Source organism: Vigna umbellata, chromosome 1, assembly GCF_029865625.1.
Source record: "Vigna umbellata cultivar VRB3 chromosome 1, Vumbellata_1.0, whole genome shotgun sequence".
Lineage (NCBI taxonomy): Eukaryota > Viridiplantae > Streptophyta > Magnoliopsida > Fabales > Fabaceae > Vigna > Vigna umbellata.
The window spans coordinates 43,400,639-43,420,221 of NC_142165.1; the positions used below are offsets into that span (position 1 = coordinate 43,400,639).

The 19,583-nt window shown below is 31.9% G+C and overlaps 1 protein-coding gene across 1 annotated transcript; it reads left to right on the top strand.

The window, feature by feature from the left end:
• Positions 1–17,076: 17,076 nt before the first annotated feature.
• Positions 17,077–19,207, top strand: CYP86A7 (cytochrome P450, family 86, subfamily A, polypeptide 7). Its single transcript, XM_047304310.2, has one exon. It carries the CDS (start codon positions 17,484–17,486, stop codon positions 19,065–19,067), a length of 1,584 nt encoding a protein of 527 aa, XP_047160266.1. The 5' UTR covers positions 17,077–17,483; the 3' UTR covers positions 19,068–19,207.
• Positions 19,208–19,583: the final 376 nt, after the last annotated feature.

Genomic DNA, 19,583 nt, shown 5'->3' on the forward strand with positions numbered 1-19,583 from the left:
CAATATAATTTTTAACTAACTCTTTATAAAAAGTTAGTGGATAATTTTTTTTATTTAATTTGGAATGTTAATTTGGCTATACGCTACATAAAGAAACAAATGAACTAAAAAAAGGTAAGTCGAAATTAATGAGTTAGGAAAACATCTATCCTCATGTGTTCACTTGTAGCTGTGTGGCATAGAAAGAATGAATAATCAATCTCAATTTAGGTGAAGCATCTTTTACGAGGTCTATGTCTTGCTAGCATGGTACATAGTGCTTGTGCAATAGAGGATGATAGTTAAAATAGAATAATGATATTTTGATAACATTTTTTTGACACCATTTTAACATTGTTTATGTGTCATTTTGTGATTGGTCTAAAATTACTCCACAATTAATAATAATAATCATCAACATCAACATAAACCAATCACAGAACGACACATGTTAAAAAAGGGACAACACACACATACACATAGATATCTCCACAGTGATAAAATATTATCTGCTTTGAGCCAAGCCCTCACAGATTTACTGTTGGTATCACTCCAGAATATCTCTTATCAATGGAGGTATATTATGTGTATATAAACTCATATTCATCTCTTATTTTATCCGATGTGAGACTTTGTTTGTACGCAACACAAGTATCATTATCCGTTAAAATATGGACTAATTAAAGGTGAACTTTGCAATTGTCTTAAATTTACTTACATAAAATTAAAACATTTTTCAATCCTTCTTTGAAAAGGGTGTGCACATGCAAAAATGATACGGCCTTGAACTTAACTGAGATATTGAAAGAAGGAGACCTCTAAAATAAAAATAGTTAAAAAGTAGAAGTAGAATTTTATAAAGTATCTCAATTATTTTATTTAAAAAGTAGAATTATAAATAGAAAAATTAAGCATTTGTTTAAAATGCATGTGTTTATTTTGAGTCGTTTTTTAATAATTAAAAATCTGGGAGCATTAATTTGATTAAAAAGAATGGTAAAGTGCATAGAGTGTAGTAGCTATGGAGAGTGGAGACCAATGCATGTGGCTTTCATCTCTGCTTTTCTTTGCTGTCTAAAGCCTCCACCAAAGTCGTGTATGGGTCCGTAAGACATTAATCTAATTGTGCTCTTGTAATTTCTGGGTCCAACTATCCAATAATAATAATAATAATAAATCCGAAGTTGTTGGGAATTACTGTATGAGTAGTGAAAACATTAAGTATAACAAGAATAATGTAACATGATTGTTCCTTATTCTTTCATTGTCAAATGTCGTGGACTTTTAAAGAGAGGTAAAAAACAACTAAACAAAATTCAAACGCTCTTCAAAACTGAAACGACAATTTCTGGGCATCTCTCACCCTCTAACTGCTCCCATCACTGTACTTTAATGCATTATCCATTGTCAAACTTAAATGGTTAGGTTTGGTTACTGTATTATGAAAAATTTTAAAACCTAATATACAAAGTTTTTGTGTCTGAGAAAATAATGTGGGCATGCAGCAAACACCGTCCTAAAATACAAGGTAGTAGTTTGGTTGGGTGGGCCCAGATTGTGAAAACTCTCAATCTTGTCCATAACAACCTAAACACCATTATTTTGGCCTTCCCATTAATGCTACATTGCTATTCAGCGCAAAGAATTTATTACTAAATGTAGTGATTTTTATTCACAATCACAAACAGGGCATTCACTGCATAGCCACTTATAACCATTTTATCGGCAACCGTTGCTGTATATTTAATTTTTCCAGCTTCTTAATTCTCACAAAACTCCATAATCCCTGTCTACGTCTTCCTAGTACAATGAACTTCTGATTTAACCCCATACAACAACCAAAATAACTTGTTAACTTTATTTTATTCACTTTTAAGCTTACAAATAAGCTCATAGCTTCATCTATTCCATTTGCAATTTCTTTTTTTCATTATACCAATTTAAAGATTGTAACCTATTTTTTATTATTAGAAATTATGTTTGATAATCACATGTAAATTAATTATATATTATAACACCAGTGTAAAATAAGGTTTCAACGTCTCGCTTTCAATATTAGAATATAAACGTTAAAAATGACTGGTAACACTCTTATAAATAGGTGTTCGATTTAGACATCAAAATTTATTCTTTTTCGACTCATGCTCATTAGACGTCAAAATTCTCAAATTTCGACGTCATATTGGATAATTTTCACAAAAAGCTTTGGCGCTAAGGTGAAAATGTATTTATGTATGACGTCAAATGTCTTAGTTTCATACATCAAAAAGTTATAAGACGTTAGAATATTACTTTTTAGACGTTATATATTAGTGAATTCATAAAAAATTTGGACAGGAGCTTAAAAATTCATTCACTTTATCTTTGCTCTAAACCCTCTTCTGTGCTCAAACCCTTCTTGGACGAAGCTTTTGACGACCAACGTATGTAATCTTTCTTTCATTTATACAAATGTAAATGCACGTTGATTAACTACTTTAGGTATGATTTTCTTTCCTTTTGACTAATTGGTTTCGTGCACAAGTACTCTTTGAAGCATAGGCGTGTTCTCCTTTCTTCCTCACTGATGACAACACTTTATTTCGGTGAATCCCCCTTCAACAAGGTTAATTTTCAATTTTAAGAAGGTTGAACTTGTTGGTATAATTGATATTGATTTTGTTGAACTTGTTTGTTGTTCATACGAAGTATACATCCAAACTTAGGATAAAATTGAGAGTATATTTAAAACAACTCCAAATGACTTGAAATATGTTCAAAGCACCACAATATCATTAAAAGCCCCCACAAAAAAGTTTTAGACCAAAATTCAAAGTCTAAATATGTAAAATATTTTTGCAAAGTTTGGAAAAAATAAAATAAATTAACGAAAAATAAAAAATAGTCTTTTTTGAAAATCTAGAAGGAACAATTGGCTCTACATAATTGAAAATTTTTTTCTACCCCAAATACATCTATAATACTACCAAATCGATCAACCAAAGCAAAAATTATGGTCATTTAAAAAACTGTCGCAATTGATTTTTCAAATAAGTTTTAAACTTCACACAAACCCAAAATTAGGACTCCTCGATCTTTTCCCCCTAAAATAAGGGTTCTAAGGAATCATAAAAAGAAATTACAACCAAAAAGTTTCACTATACCTATCAAAACCAAAAATCACAAGCTAATAATCAATATACACTATTATTAACTATATCATTAACTTGTGATAACTTTTATTTATAGTTCATATAAATTGTGAATGTTTTGGATATATAAAATGCTAAAGTTGTCCTACATTCACTAGTTTTTTGCTTTTCAAGTTTGATAAAGTTGTAAAAATGAATAACAGTTTATTAAAAAAAACAAAGTTGATTAATGTCACAAAATGACAACAAAAGACGTTGAATGACGTCGAAACATATTCGACATTATTCAACAATTTGTTTTGCTTTTTAATGTCAATTAATGTCTCTCACTATGACATTAGTATTTTTCTAAACATTAAAAAATAACATACGCTCAAAACCTTTTATTCTTGTACTAGTGTAAGTGTATAATTTGATTTCAATAACATTATACTTTTAAGATAAGACATTTCATATCTAATAATCCAAACAAGATAATCCAAAGTATATTTTAAATACACTATCCACTCTACCTTTAGCTTTCTTACAATAAGAACAAACATAATTAAAATGATGGAAAAGTATTATATTTCATTATTAATTTAAATTGATCTTAATTTTTTTAATCACTCGACTTAATTTAATAGTAGTATTTTTTTTCTTGTAAAATGAATGTTAATAAAATAAATTAGAACTGTACACAAATTAAATTATTTTAAAAATATATTTATTCTTTAAATACATGTATCTTTATGAAATGTTATCAACAAATGAAATTTAAATATTATTTTGAGTTTTATATATTAATCACTTTATAATTAATTAATCTTAAATTTAAATTAATATTTAGTTTTATAACAATTAAATCAATAATATTTTTGATTTGTAACTTATTACATTTTGTAATTAATTTAAAGAATTCCCTATTACATCAATAAAATTTATTATAAAATTTTTCATTCTTTGTAGTTAATTTCCCTTAATATAAAGAATATCACTTCTCGCTCTCTTTCTCCCTCCTTTTCTTATCTTTTCATTCCCACCACGGTTTACTGAATATGCATTATGAAAAAAAACATGGATATATATATATATATATATATATATATATATATATATATATATATATATATATATATTTGTAGAAAGTAATTGTGGAGACTAAATACCTTTGATATGACAAAAATGCATAAGAAGTGTTAGCTGAAAATGAATATAAATAATGGGTTGAGATGGATGAGGACATAGGAATATGTTAAATCTCTCACTATTATTTTCCTTACTTGTTAGCTTTATACATTTATACATTTCTAGGTGGCAAATATAAATCCCTATTATTTTAGATTTTAAATGACGTTGGAAAAAATATATATGTCAAGCATTTTTAGTGGAGTAAAAAAAAGTAACAACTTAGTTTGACCTGTGTATTTAAATGAAATTTAAACCCATAATTTTGATTTCATTATTTCGATTAGATTTCATTCAATTTTCAATTCGCATTTATAATTAATAATGTTCGAGAATAAAAATAATATATCAATACTTATATATATAAACACGTTTAATTTTTATTAATAATATAAGGGTTTGTAAAATTAATAAAGGGGTCTTTGGGCCTTATGTGGGACAGTCAGACTCATCAGATCAAAGGTACATGACCTTAGCAAGAATCTTTCTCCTAAGTCAGTTTGTTCTGCTTTCTCTCTAAAATACCACCCTCGTTCAATTTTTGAATAAGTGGTGCTCAAATGTTCACCGCGTCAGTGGCTCCGTAACGGATCGAACGAGTTCTTGTTCCAACCGGTAAGTCACATTCTCTTTTTCTCCACCGTTTCTAGCACCTAGGGCATTGCTATTTTACTAAATGCATGCCACTAAGAGTGTTCTATTTCAAATTTGTGGTAATTTCTAGCCTAAAAAGCTAATTCTATCACCATTGGGTGATTTATAGGATGTCTTTGAATTTTGCTGTGAGGAGCACTATTTAGATCATCCCTGTCAAGTAAACTGTGAAGTTTTCGAGGTAAGGGGAGCTAATTATTTTTGTATGAATTTATTTTATACAAAATATATGCAGGTTGAATGTTGAACTAGTGTGTTCTTGTGAAGCTATTCTGCGATGGTAATTTTTATTGGATAATTATAACTGAAAATGTGGAATTGTGCTTAAATAATTTATGCTTTGGTGTTGAACTGGTACATGTGGCAATTATGTTTGTAAGTGTCTCTCTTGAAATTAATCTGTTTTGGTTGAAATTGTTCTGGTTGGAGGGTTTGGAGTAAAGGCTCTGTGATACAATATATATGGGCAGTTATTGTTTAAGGCTAGTGTGAGGGGAAGGGTGATATATATAATTGGGCATTTGATGTCTAGAATAGGACAGTTTTAATAACTTAGATAATTAAATCATAACTTGTTAAAAGCCTTTCTTTGTTGGTAGGATAGAGGGGACTTAAAAACCAGAGTTGGCACATCCCTGATCATAGAGCAGTCCTGGCCTGGTCGAGTACGTTGTGACTAGTCATATGTGCTAGCGTCGAATGTGAGTCTCCGGTGACCAATCGGGAGAAAGTAAGATCTCTAATATGATGAAAATTAGACAAGTAGTTTACCAAATAAGAATCATGATACATATATATATATATATATATATATATATATATATATATATATATATATATATATAAATTGTTATAAATTGTTATCATAATATATATATATATATATATATGAACATAAACTTGTGCATGGAGGGATCTCACTCATTTTTCTTCTTCTATTTGGATTGATTGATGTTGTTTGACTGCCAGGATGTATGTATGGTGTTGTTGAGTGGTTGTAAAGCATATGAATGTCAACTACAATGATGTAATTGAGTATGAAGTGGACATCTCAGAGAGATAATTGAAAGTGATGTGTGGGGTGTTGTTGTTGTTTTGTATAACTGTATGGAGCTTTGAACTGGTATGTCTATCCCTACACTCGAAGCACTGTTCATGCTCAAATAGAGGAGAGCAGTGTAAGTGGTGAGAGTAGAGGGAGTTTCTCGTCAATAGTCTTAGAGTTTAGACATAGACAGATGGGGGATTTACATTGCATAGTGTTGGGGAGTGTCAACTGAACTATGCAATGAGTCGTGTGAGTGGTTGAGTCATGGTTTAAAGTGGTATGCCTTGATTGTTCTTTATATGTAGCTAAGCACAATGATATTTATTGATTGAACTATATGATTACTATTTATTTATCTAGCTCACCCTTGCTTCTTTGTTGTGTGCTGCTTGTGTATGTTTTCCTTTGCTATGATTATCCACTTGGATGGGAGCAGATGTTGCTGAGGAGGTTCTCTTGGAGCAAGAGTTGGAGGATGTTGATGATGCAGTATAGTATTTTTAGGATTTCTAAATTTAAGTCGGTGTTATTTTGCAGTACTTTAAACTGTTTAAGTTTTAAGTTTTGTCCTTTTGTGGATGACTGTAATATCACTACTGAACTACTATTCTATTCTACTCTGACTGTTCTCTTTATTGGAATGTGGACGATTCTCTTTACTGGAATGTGGACGCCCATGTTATATATGTTATATATTGTGGTTATTATATATTTGGGATGCCACAAATAACAAATTTACAACATAAATTAATATAATAAATATAACAAAATCACATACATTTAAATTATTATTTTTTTATCAAACCTTAAACTCATGATAATTGAATTAAAATTAAAATTTTAAAAATATTATTATTATCACAAGAGAGGTATAAGATAAATAAGTTACAATTAAAACTTAATTACAAAAAAAGTAAAGAAATTTCATTTTATATTTGTTTAAAAACGATAAGTTAAAAAAAACATTTAGAAATTTTGATGAATGAATTTTTGAATAAACTGATGCGACAGATCTATATACAGGAAAGGAAGATCGGTAGCAATGAAGGGTTAATGAATGAAATACAATAACATTCAGTCAAATCAGTTTAAAAAGAAGTTGAATATAAAACACAATTTTCAAAATGGTTTTAGATACCATGTGTTTTAAAAAATTAAAAGTATCATAAGGTATTTTTTTAGTTAAACATATTTTTGTCTGTTAGTGATTTTTTTTTTAAATTTGATTTAATTTAACCTTTTAACTTAAAAAGATATATAAATTTAGCTTTTTCAACTAAAATTTATTAAGTTTATTTACGTTTGTCATCTAAAATTGAAGCAGAAATATGTAAATCACCATAAACAATTTAAATGTTTTTATCAAATACATTTAAAATATTAAATAAGTTTAACAAATTTTGATTAAAACGATTAAATTTATCAATTTTTAAAGTTAAAAAATTGAATTGAACCAAAATTTCAAAAGAAAACTAATTACAAATTCTCTTCTTAAACAAGTAGTTGTGGTTGTTAGTTTATTGGGTTGAGGTAGTATGAAGTTTTTAGTTGTGATAAAACTTTGTAAGAAAAAAGGGGTTTGTTGGAATAAGAAGGAAGGACACATTGCCTGAAGTTCCACAGAGATGAAGATACAGTGTGAAAAATTTATTTCGAATATTAGTAGACCATGTAAATTGTTATTCTTAAGGTATCTTAGAAATGTTTTGAATGTTTGATAAGGAGTTAAGGTTGTACTTATATTTATTGTGGTTTTCTTTACCCATGAATTTTCTTTGATATTGCAGGAGGAGATGTCCATCATGTGGTAATCCTATACTTTTTGGTATTCTTTTTTATCTCTTTTCTGTTTTATATAAATGTTGAAATAATCTTATTTTTTTCTTTTCAATATATTTGTTGTTAAAAAAAAGTTATCTAATAAATAATGTAATATAATTATAAATTAAATTTGGCATCATATCTATTTTCAAATTTAATGTTGAGTCTCCTTTTTCTATCTGCTACCTTGCAATCTAGATTACTTCTATCGTCTTTTTTTCTTTCTTATGCGCTAAAAACCACACTATTCCTTCTACTTTTTTCTCGTCTCTATTAAAAGATATATTATTTTTGTTGCTTACTCTTTTTTACTTTGCCCTCAAAATCGTCATTGTAATTTCATATTCTGTTTCTCGTCACTATGTTTTCTCCACACTTTGTCAATGATTTTCAAGCGGAATACAATTTTCAATAATTATTTGTCACTTGCATTGATGTATTAGTTGATAAAGAAATAATAAGATAAATTTAAGCTGTTATACAACTATATTATACAACTATATTATATATTATGATTAGATAAATGGAAGATTGATATCATATTAATTATTTTCATAATACCTATGTTAACCGTCTTTTGGTGAATAGAAACATTTGTATATTTTTGGTTCGTAAGTCGGAAATAAGGCGACATAATGCTTAACCAACTTGAGTCCAATGACCCTTCGCTTCCATACATGTCAGCTTCGGTCTGGGGGTTGTGGTTCGTGTGTCAGCTTGCAATATTAGTTACGAGGAGTGGATCATTTAGCATGTCTTCTTAGTTTCCAAATACACTCATCACTGGTTTGCTTACTCAAGCGAACCTCACAAAGGCATTACCGCCATGTTGTTCCTCTCTTTTCCGTTTTTTTTTCTATTTTCTTTTTTAGAATTTAGGTGAAGTGAAAGTTGGAATTGAAGGTGAAAAGTTAGTGGTAAGGTTGAAAAGAAGAACGTAGGGTGTTATGATGGGGAGATGGCGTAAAGATGTGAGACATTGATGGTTTGGAAGATGAATTTATGATGTGTTAGCCAAAGACCGTCCGAGTGTCGATCGTAGGTTACTTTGAGTCATTCTTAATCAAGTAGGTCAAGATCAAAGGCCAATCAAGACAGCCAAGGTGAAATGTTAGTCGGATTGACCAAGATCGAACGTCAATCGAGCTAGAATAAGTCGCAAATTGACTTGAATCGGTCTAAATCGATAATCAATCTGATTTGGTCCGTGGGATTGAGTCAATCTCGACCGAAGGTAGACTTATGTCAACCCTATTTATCCTTGGCTGACTGGATCAAGATTGAAATATCGGTTTGAGTAATTCCAGATTGAGGGTTGACTTGAGTCGTACCTGTGGAGGGTCTGCCAGAGTCATCCCCGGTTAAGGGTCAACCCAAGTCATTCCAGACCAATAAGTGCACTCAAGTCAGTAAGCTCCAATGGCCTTAATATTGAGTGTTGGTTTTCACCGTTGAATGCTTTAAAATTAGAAAGCTTCAGGGGATTGCCAACATTGAGTGCTAGTTTGGACATTGAGCGCTCCCTTGATCGTGAGTCTCTATGCATACTAGCGCTGATTGTGCCCTAGTATCGCTAAGCGCCAGCCTGTATTGTGTTATGATTTGGTGTTTTTCAACATATATGCTTTTTGTGATCTTTTGATTTATATCATGTCATTATTGGTGTGATTCGATATTGAAATGGTACGATTGATGGTGATGTGGGGACTCTCGAGAAAGGAAATCCTATTTGATGTAATTAAGTAATGTTTGCATTAATGTAAGAAGTTAGTACTAAAGGTTTATCCTGTACTCTAGAAACCATTCAGACTCATAAAATGTGTTATGTGGTGAGAATGGCTTAGTCTAGGAGCTTTACCTTGGTAAAGGAAGTGAAATGACTAACCTTGTGTGTGGTTGTAGGGTGAAACCCATTTACCGCTCTATAGAGCAATAAAGGCCACTACACGTGCAAACACCAACAAGAATGATTATATGACATTGTGTGATGTGGTGTGTTTGAATTGTTGAATTAAAATTTTATTATATATATATATATATATATATATATATATATATATATGGTTTGCTAATTTATGTAACTTCTTAAAGTGTACTAAATTTTAGTTAACAAGAAAATTTCTATTTATAAAAAAAGACATATTTTAAACACAGAGGTATTTTAATAATTTTTATTTTAATTTAAAATAAAAAAAATCTGAAATTATTTAAATTTTTTTAACCTTATGTCAGACCTCGTTAAACGCACCCAAAACCCTCCTGTCAGAATCATTAAAACGCACCCAAAATCCCTCTGAACGGACGTCAGGTGTCAAGCAACGAGGATCAGAAATCAGATAATGGGATGCAGGTGTCAGAAGAAGAGCGGACGCTCGTTTTGACGTGGGAAGAAAATGATTTTCTGAAATTTCCGTCCCACTCTCTTCTGAATGCACCCTTCTTCCCAGACTCTGAACTTCTCAATTTCTCCTCCTTCTCTCTAAAAGTTCTTCCTTCTCTCTACTAAAACTCATCAATTCTTTACTCCGATCTCCGTTCAGGCACCGTAGGAATACTCCCGGCGTCCCAAGCTTCAAATTGAACTGAACAGTTTCGAGTTCTAAAACTGGTAAGTTTTCTTGTCTTTAGCCGTCCGTTCTCTAGAACATGCAACTTAAGTTCTGGTTGCATGTTGTCATCTTGCCTGAACCAATCCTGGTTTCTGTTATTTGTTTTAGTTTGAAGAGTTGGTTGAGCGTTGAGGGTAGAAGAAATTGTAGTCAGGCAAACCATACTTCTGCCTCTAGGACGATCGTTCACGCTAGAGGTAAGGGAAGCTTATCTAATTTAATTGTATGTTCGTTTATACGTTCATTGATAATGAATGCATGTTGCTGAGTGGTTGAATGTATATAAAGTATGAATGCTGATATGCTTGCTTATATGGAATATGATTATTTACTATGATATGGATTGTATGAAGTATGAAAATTGATTATGATATGAATTTATAAAGTTATGAAATTATGTATTAAGACATAAGTTGAAGAAAAATGAGTCCTGGATATGAAATTTCCTTTGATAGTGTACGTTCGTCATTGAACGGTCATTGACCGTTCGGTAATACTAGTAACCTTGGTTAAAATTGGATCCTTTCATTTGGAAAGAATCCTAGTTGAGGACGAGCGTCTTCGTGTGGTAATACTATGCTTGAGCGTTCATCCAAGCGTAGTTGTATCTGAGTATTCTGTGATAAACTTAAATTTTGTAAATATATGTATTTGTATATTTTAGTTATTCTTAAACACTATTCGAATAATATCTTATTATATTTATTAATCTTTCTATTATAAGTTTAGTAGTGCTCGGTCTTACACCAAATGCTCGTACTGAGTATTGTTCGGTCTTACACCAAGCGCTCGTACTATTTTCTTTTATAATATATTTCGATGAAAATAACGTTCGTCCAACTTCCATAGATTTTTCTCTCCACCGTGCTCAGTCATTGACTGGCATTCAGTTTTCGTGATGCTAAACTTAAATAAGCTAATTTTTCATAAGCGTTTGGGTCCCTAAGGTGAATCCTTCTAAGTATTATTCTCTGAATGTCTTGAGGTGTCTACACCCATTGATTCCGGCTTAGTGCCTTAGTGCTTGACACGGTCCTTTTCGGTGTTCAGTTGGAACTCTCAAGAGTCAGTTCATCTAATTGGCTCACTTGGTATATAACGTTCGTTCTAGTCGTTCTTGTGATATATAGTTGTAGTCGGTTTCTTTCTCAAACTGACAGTGACCTCTTGGTCTTATCCTATTCTGGAACTAGAGACTTCACTGTCTCGTTCCCAGTGTTCGTCCTCGTTCTGAGTGAGGATTGAACGTTCGGTATCTGGTGTCCTTGAAAATCTTTAAACAAAGATGAAACTAAGATGATTGATAATGAAAGATGAAGAGAATATGAAATGAATGAAATGTGTTGGATTATGAACGAGCGTTCTGGGGAGGAACGACTCATGAATGAATATTGGAATTTGTAAAGTATGAATGTGGTTATGCTAAGCTAGCGGTTCATCCTGATGTTCCGTGAGTACTCGTCCTCACGTAAAGGAGGGTAGGTCATGTGTGGGAACGGCAGGAGGTCCTAGTCCTTAGGGGTACTTTGGACAGATAGGACTAACCTCGGGGTGGCAGCTGATGAGGACATTCCAGTTACTACATCACCCGGGTGCACGAACGTCGTAGCTACACAGATTTCATATTGTCCGGACAGTCAGTCTAGTAATAGGCCTTGCTTGAAACGTATGTTGAAATGTATTTGATGTGTTTGAATATGCGAAATGTATGTGTATACTTGAATTAAATTACATAAGCTTACCCTGTATTTCCTGTGTTGTTTGGTTTTGTACGTCCGTCCTTGTCGTTGCAATGATCATCTGTGTGGATATGAGCAGAAGGAGACGAGCTGCTGGAAGAGGCGCTGGAAGAGGCGCTGGAAGAAGAAAATTTGGTAGAAGTAGAAGTTAAGACCGAACAATAGAATGTTCGGTTAGTAATTTAGTTTTCGTAGTAAGGTGGTCGTTCGATCACCCTCTCTTTTGATTATATTTGACCGTTCGGTAGTTCCTTTTGTAAACCGTTCGGTCAGACTTGTACTGCTGTATAGTTTAATTGTAACTCTTTATGTAAGGCCGTTCGGCCATAACCGTGCGCCCTTTTTAATTTTAAGACTGATCTGAATTATTATTAAATGTAATCATTCTATCATATAGTTTATCTGTATTTTTGGGATGTTACACCTTATAACTTAAAATTCATAATATACGAGAGTATTTTTTTTTAACTAAAATTTGATACACTTTAAAAAATTATATAAGTTAACAAATAAATATATATATATATATATATAATTTTTTTACAAATTAATTTATTCTTCTATGTGGTTTTGTTTTTTTCTTTTATCATCATTATCTTATTTGGTATAAGCAAAAGGATGATGAAGGTTAGAAAAATCTCTAAAGAATAAGAAACCAACTATTGGAGTTATTGGAGTTATGGATGTTTTAGAAATATAAATGGTTACTTTCTATATAGGCTTTTGTTAGTTTAATGTAATTATATAAATATCATATTTCTTGTGTCCTTAGAAAATTGTATTAATATTATTTATAATTTAGATTATCTATTTTTAATATTATTATGAAATAACTTATTTTATTAATTTTATGTTACTTAGATATTATATATTAAATTTGTGTGATTATAATTAATTTAGTTAAAAATATATTATTTACAACAAGAAGTTTAAATTTCACTTATATTAAAAAAAGTAGATATCTATAATGCATAAAGCGTTTATTTGTTCAACTAAATTTAAATATAACAAGCACTCTTTTAAAAATCAAAGTTCAAGAGACACGTGCCCAGAGTTAACGGAATATAGCATTCCATGGTAATAGATGTGCTTTTTGGGGCAAATAAATGTTTCTGTCGGTTATCTTAATTTCAACACAATCACGTGAGACCAAGGAAACTAAAATTTTAGACTCTGCAAAGGCGAAAAATAATGGATTATGTCACATGAAATATTTAATTTTTTTAAGTAAAAAATATCATCCTTTTAATATCTTTAAAAAATAAAATAAAAATTCAATCATTTAACCACACTAATTCAGTATCCATAATTTTTTTTAACAAAAAAAAAAGCCCACATATACTTCATGACAACTGGTACAATCTTCCACATTTTTGTTAACCCAAAATAATGCATTAATAGTTTTCTCAACCAATATTATTCACTTTTATTTCCTTCATTAAATGCTAGAATTAAAGGCTAAGCAACACTTTATAGAATTAGTGGGTGAGAACTTTCCTTCAAGAAAGACTATCAATTTATTAATTTATTTTGGTATAACAATAGTAACACATTGTTTGAATCTAATATGTGGACTACATGTTTTGATGTCTATGCAAGTGTGATGTTGATTTATTTTTCAAATTAAAATATAAATTTTCCTTTGTCCTTAACTAGTAGGATTTTTTTTAAAGAGTATTCCTTTTTTATAAAACTTATTTGTAATTATCTCTGTACTAACTATATGTTTTACTAAAATAATTTAAATTATTTCAGTAAAAAATAATAAATGTTACAAATTCTCTCTTTTTCTCTCTTATAGAAAATGAAAATTGACGAATTTAATTTTCAAAATTAAAACCCTCATCACTATTATTATCTATCCGTGCATTAATTATTTAAAGGTAATTTAAAAATTATTACAATTACAAATAAATATATCGTTATTGGTTAAATTAATTAAGTTTGTTAATACATGTAAATGTCGCGATGTGTTATATTTATGGATTATTAGGTGATATTATTATTATTATTATTATTATAAAATTATGGTGCTTTTAGCTAATAGCATGAATTGAAAATGTGTGATTAATAATTAAATCGTTGAAATTAACATCATAGTTAGTTGTGAAGGTCCATACTTATTAATTGTAAAGAACTTTGTTGCCAATATAATAGAAATGTTTTTAATGCATCTTAAGTTTACTGTTAGAATTATTAATATTTTTTAGGATTTTGTGAGACTTACAAGATTTATTGGTTGTGCTTTTTTTCATAAAAAGTTTATTTAAAAAATCAAACAAAATGTAAAAGATTATAGTAACAATTGTATTTTTTATATATTTATGTTACCCAAATAGAATAGTTAACACTATTATAGTGAGTTAAACATTGTTTTGTGAGTCGCAGGTAATGTTTAATAAACTTATTAAAGATTCTACAACGAATATACGTCAAACGTAAAAGTTTATTTGTTTTCTTTTTTTCTAAATTCTTTATATGTTGAAATTATAAAAGTTATTATTATTCTTGAGCATTCTCATGAAGTTAGTTTTAGACATATTTAGTTGGAGAATGATTGCGTTGTGTTATATAAGGCTTTTTTTTCTTTCTATTTCTTAATTTGTTGTTTGGTCTCTTAGAGGAAAATAAAGAATAAGTTCGAAAATATGTAAAAGAATTTAAATAATTGTTCAGTTAATTTGACTTCATTATCATTAGAAAATAAAATTCATTATAAATAATACATTATTATATTATTTATATAATTGCTTATGATTTTTTCCGTAAACTTTATCTTCAGAGTCTTTAGCTTTATTTTTAAGAAAGTTTGCTTTGTGCATACATTTGTTAAGTTGCCTATTATTTTTTTTTTCTATTTTTTAATAACTATTTTTAATGTAATGTCAAATTGTATGTTTTGATATGTCAGCTAACTAAAATGCCCTCGTAAACAATAATATCTAAAATAGAATTTATAATAAAAACGTTAGTATGAATGCATTGTTATTTGTTTTTTAAATGGAAAAACGTTTACATTAAGGATTGTATTTTTGAAAATAGAGATATAGTTTGGCTTCTTTCTTCTACCATTAGCAAGTAATGAGCATGTGCTATAAAGAAATTTGTGCTCATTTTATTTATAGATCGAAAGAGAGGGGGAGGGCCCTGCTTGTACAAAAATTAAATAAAAAAATAAAAAACAATAAAAATTCTTAATAAAATCAAATTGTTAACTAATATCTTATATCAGTTTAACTGTTTTTTCTTTCATAATAATTATAATAGCTAATCCTTTAATCATCAGATAAGAAAATAGTGTATGGTAAGACATAAGAAGGTGTGTAATAGAAATAATTTGATCTAATAATTAAATAAGAAGGTGTGTAATAGTAATAATTAAATACTCACATATTTCTCAATTTTCATAAAATTCCCGCATTCCTTTCTATTTGTCTTGAATTTGAAAATATATATTTTTTATTTCTCTTGTTTAGAATTTTAATAAGACATTTTAGGTTTCTTTTGTATTAAACTTCAGAGATATGGATAAAAGAGAAAACTATAGAATAAAAAAATGATTATATTTATTGATTCGTGCAAAATAACATTAAAAGATGCATAAAAAAGATACAGAGAAACATTTTTTTGTGGAAGTTGTATAAGATTATTCAAGACTTAAATCTAAAACTCTTGTGGTGATGTGCTGTTATAATATATGTCCTCTCACACAACCAAGAGTAGCATGGTAAAAATAGGCTTGACCTAATTTTTGAAAGTTTCATAGAAGAGGTCAAACTAAACTAAAAAAATTGTAACCTAAAATAGACCGAACATTGTTCTGAAATCCGTTAAAAGAAAGGTATAACTAATACTTAGATCCTATCTCACTTTACTTTTTCTTAAAATTAATTTCAAAGCATCACACCTCAACCAACCATAGTAATAAATTGATACTTTGATTGCTATAGATAACTGATCTTATTTGCAATAATTTTTTTTTCAATAATTATTATTTGTGATTTATCTTCCATAAGACGAGGGATGTAATCTACACTAACATTTTCTTAATAATCACCGTATAGAAATGTACTCTGACATTTTAAAATAAATAAAGTAATACCATTTTAGTATATATTATAAGTCATTCTATCCTTTTGAGAACTGTACTCAAGAGACCGAGTCCAGTTTTTTTACGTAATTTATTGTACTATGCCCTAGAATGTTTTCAAAATACATTATCTTTTGTATATTAAAGTAAAGAAGGTTTTTAATATACTTGAAAACATAAAAAATCCATATACATCAATGTGTTTTAAAAACACAATGGAGGGTAGCAAAAAAAGCTTAACATGACCTGCATATTACAGCACCGTGACGAAGGAGCAGAGATGCATTCAAACTTCCCTAAGAGTATATATATCGATGATCTTGTCAAACATTCAAGAGGATTAATGTAACATAAAGAAAGAGAGGTGTTATAACGTAATATTTTAAAACAATAAAAAAGTGAGAATAACAAAAACAAGGATTGTTCGTGTAATTTCTCAAACGTAGAAGGATAGAAAGTGTAGTTTATTCCAATATGTAGACACTGTTTTGGTATATATCGGAGCATAGATAGGAAATATATGAAAAGGGAAAAAATGAAGAAAAATAATAGAGATAATAAGTGATATATATGAGAAAAAGAAAAAGTAAATTTAAAGCGAGTAGTTTTGTTAATTTCTTAGATTGCGTAGCAAATGTGAAGCTAATAAGAGGTGTATTTTTTGTTAGGGAAAATGATAAAAAAGCGTATTAAAAAAGAAAAGTTAATAAAAAAAAAGAAAAAAACCATAAAAAGAATCCTATAGGAGTAGTGAAAAAAGGAAAAGAAAGAAAGAAGTGTGTTAAGTGTTAATAAACTCAACGACCTCGGTGGGCATTAATGAGGGTGGATTGAGAAGGCAATGGAGTCTACGGGTGAGGGAAGAAAATGAAGGATGAGAGATTGAAAAGATCAACTACAGCCAGCATCTCCACTCCTTATTAATTGTCCCACTTTCAACTTCACTACTATAAAACACTTTTTTCTCTCCTTCACCTTTCCCTCACACACAAACGTCTCTCTCATCTTCTTCTTCAACCCTTCTTCTTCTTCCCTCACACCCACTGTTCTTCATATTGCATGGAACACAGTTTCTGAATATCCCTCACTTCACTACACACCTTTCCTTTGCTTACATTGAACTCGTATATACATACACATGCATGCATTTCAAGGGTCTCCGGTGAAAGAGGGTGAGAATAGAAGATTAGAAGAATAGAATAAAGGTGGTTTTTTTATTTTTTGGGAGGAGGGTCCCTCGTTCACATGGAGGCATCGACGGCTTTAATGTTCCTATCTGCAATAGCGGCCTATTTAATATGGTTCACCTTCGTAACTCGCTCCCTCAAAGGTCCACGTGTCTGGCCCCTATTAGGCAGCCTCCCCGGTCTCATCCAACATGCCAACCGCATGCATGACTGGATTGCTGACAACCTACGCGCCTGCGGCGGCACCTACCAAACCTGCATCTGCGCCCTCCCCTTCCTCGCACGCAAACAGTGCCTCGTCACTGTCACCTGCGACCCCAAGAACCTCGAGCACATCCTCAAGCTCCGCTTCGACAACTACCCCAAGGGCCCCACCTGGCAGTCGGCCTTCCATGATTTGCTCGGTCAGGGCATCTTCAACTCCGACGGTGACACCTGGCTCTTTCAGCGCAAAACAGCAGCGCTCGAATTCACCACGCGCACCCTGCGCCAGGCCATGGCGCGTTGGGTCAACCGAGCCATTAAGCACAGGTTCTGTCCCATCCTGGCCGCGGCTCAGCAAGAGAACAAATCGGTGGATCTCCAAGACCTCTTGCTTCGCCTCACTTTCGACAACATATGCGGCTTGGCTTTCGGGCAGGACCCTCAGACTCTGGCCGTTGGGCTCCCTGACAACGCTTTCTCTATTTCCTTTGACAGCGCCACCGAAGCCACTTTACAACGCTTCATTCTGCCGGAGATTCTTTGGAAGCTCAAGCGATGGCTCCGCCTCGGCATGGAAGTGAGCCTTAGCCGAAGCCTCAAACACATCGACCAGTATCTCTCCAGCATCATCAAGAACCGTAAACTCGAACTCGTCAACGGCACTGGCTCCCACCACGACGACCTCTTGTCTCGTTTCATGAGGAAAAAGGAAATCTACTCGGACGAGTTCCTCCAGCACGTGGCACTCAACTTCATCCTGGCCGGACGCGATACGTCATCGGTGGCCCTCAGCTGGTTCTTCTGGCTCTGTATCAAGAATCCGCACGTGGAGGAAAACATCCTTCGAGAACTCTGCACTGTTCTGCTCTCCACTCGTGGAGAAGATATCTCAACCTGGCTGGAAGAACCTCTCGTGTTCGACGAGGTAGACCGTCTCGTCTATCTCAAAGCTGCCTTGTCCGAGACCCTGCGACTTTACCCTTCCGTCCCCGAAGACTCCAAACATGTGGTTGAGGACGATGTTCTCCCCAACGGAACTTTCGTTCCGGCGGGGTCCTCCGTGACGTATTCGATTTACTCCGTTGGGAGGATGAAGTTCGTATGGGGAGAGGATTGCCTCGAGTTCAAGCCAGAGCGGTGGCTCTCTCCCGAAGGAGACAGAATTCAGGTTCAAGACTCTTATAAGTTTGTTTCCTTCAATGCGGGACCGAGGCTTTGTTTGGGGAAGGACCTGGCTTACTTGCAGATGAAGTCCATCGCGGCGGCGGTGCTGCTCCGCCACCGCCTCGCAGTCGCGGCGGGCCACCGCGTGGAGCAGAAGATGTCGCTCACGCTCTTCATGAAGTACGGTCTGAAGGTGAACGTGTGCCCTAGGGATCTGAAACCGGTGCTGGAAAAGATAAAAAAGACCGAGGGTGTCGATGTCGGTCAAAAGTGACTTTCATTTGCTTAATTAAACAGATATATACATCATCAGTTTAAATAAAGCAATAATTACGCTTTATAATATAAGAATTTTATATTATTATCATTATTATTACTACTTAATATCGAATGATGATGTGTCGTTTCGTTTCATTTGTGTTGATTAGCTTAATTTACCCTTTCTGTTATATAGATAGAATTTCCCTTTCCTCATAAGCTTCATTTCTCATTTCATCTTGTACGATTTTGATAAAAAAAAGTTAATGCTGCGCTGCCTAAACCAATGTTAATTTGCTCTGTAATTTACAGTACTATAATCTGTTCGTAAATATTAAAGGTTTTTCGGTGATACCAATGTACTTTTTGCTTACCTTTGATGGTAGCGTACTTGCGTAATTAAAGACTTATGTAGTCTTTGTCACGATATATAGTTCGTAACTGCACATTTCTAGAACTGGGATGTCTGGATTTGTGGCGATGCTTGCTTGTGATGCATATACTGTTTTTTCAACTACAAAACAGACAAAGT

Coding starts and splice junctions, on each gene's coding strand:
- CYP86A7 (XM_047304310.2), top strand. CDS start 17,484: ATGGAGGCATCGACGGCTTTAATGTTCCTATCTGCAATAGCGGCCTAT.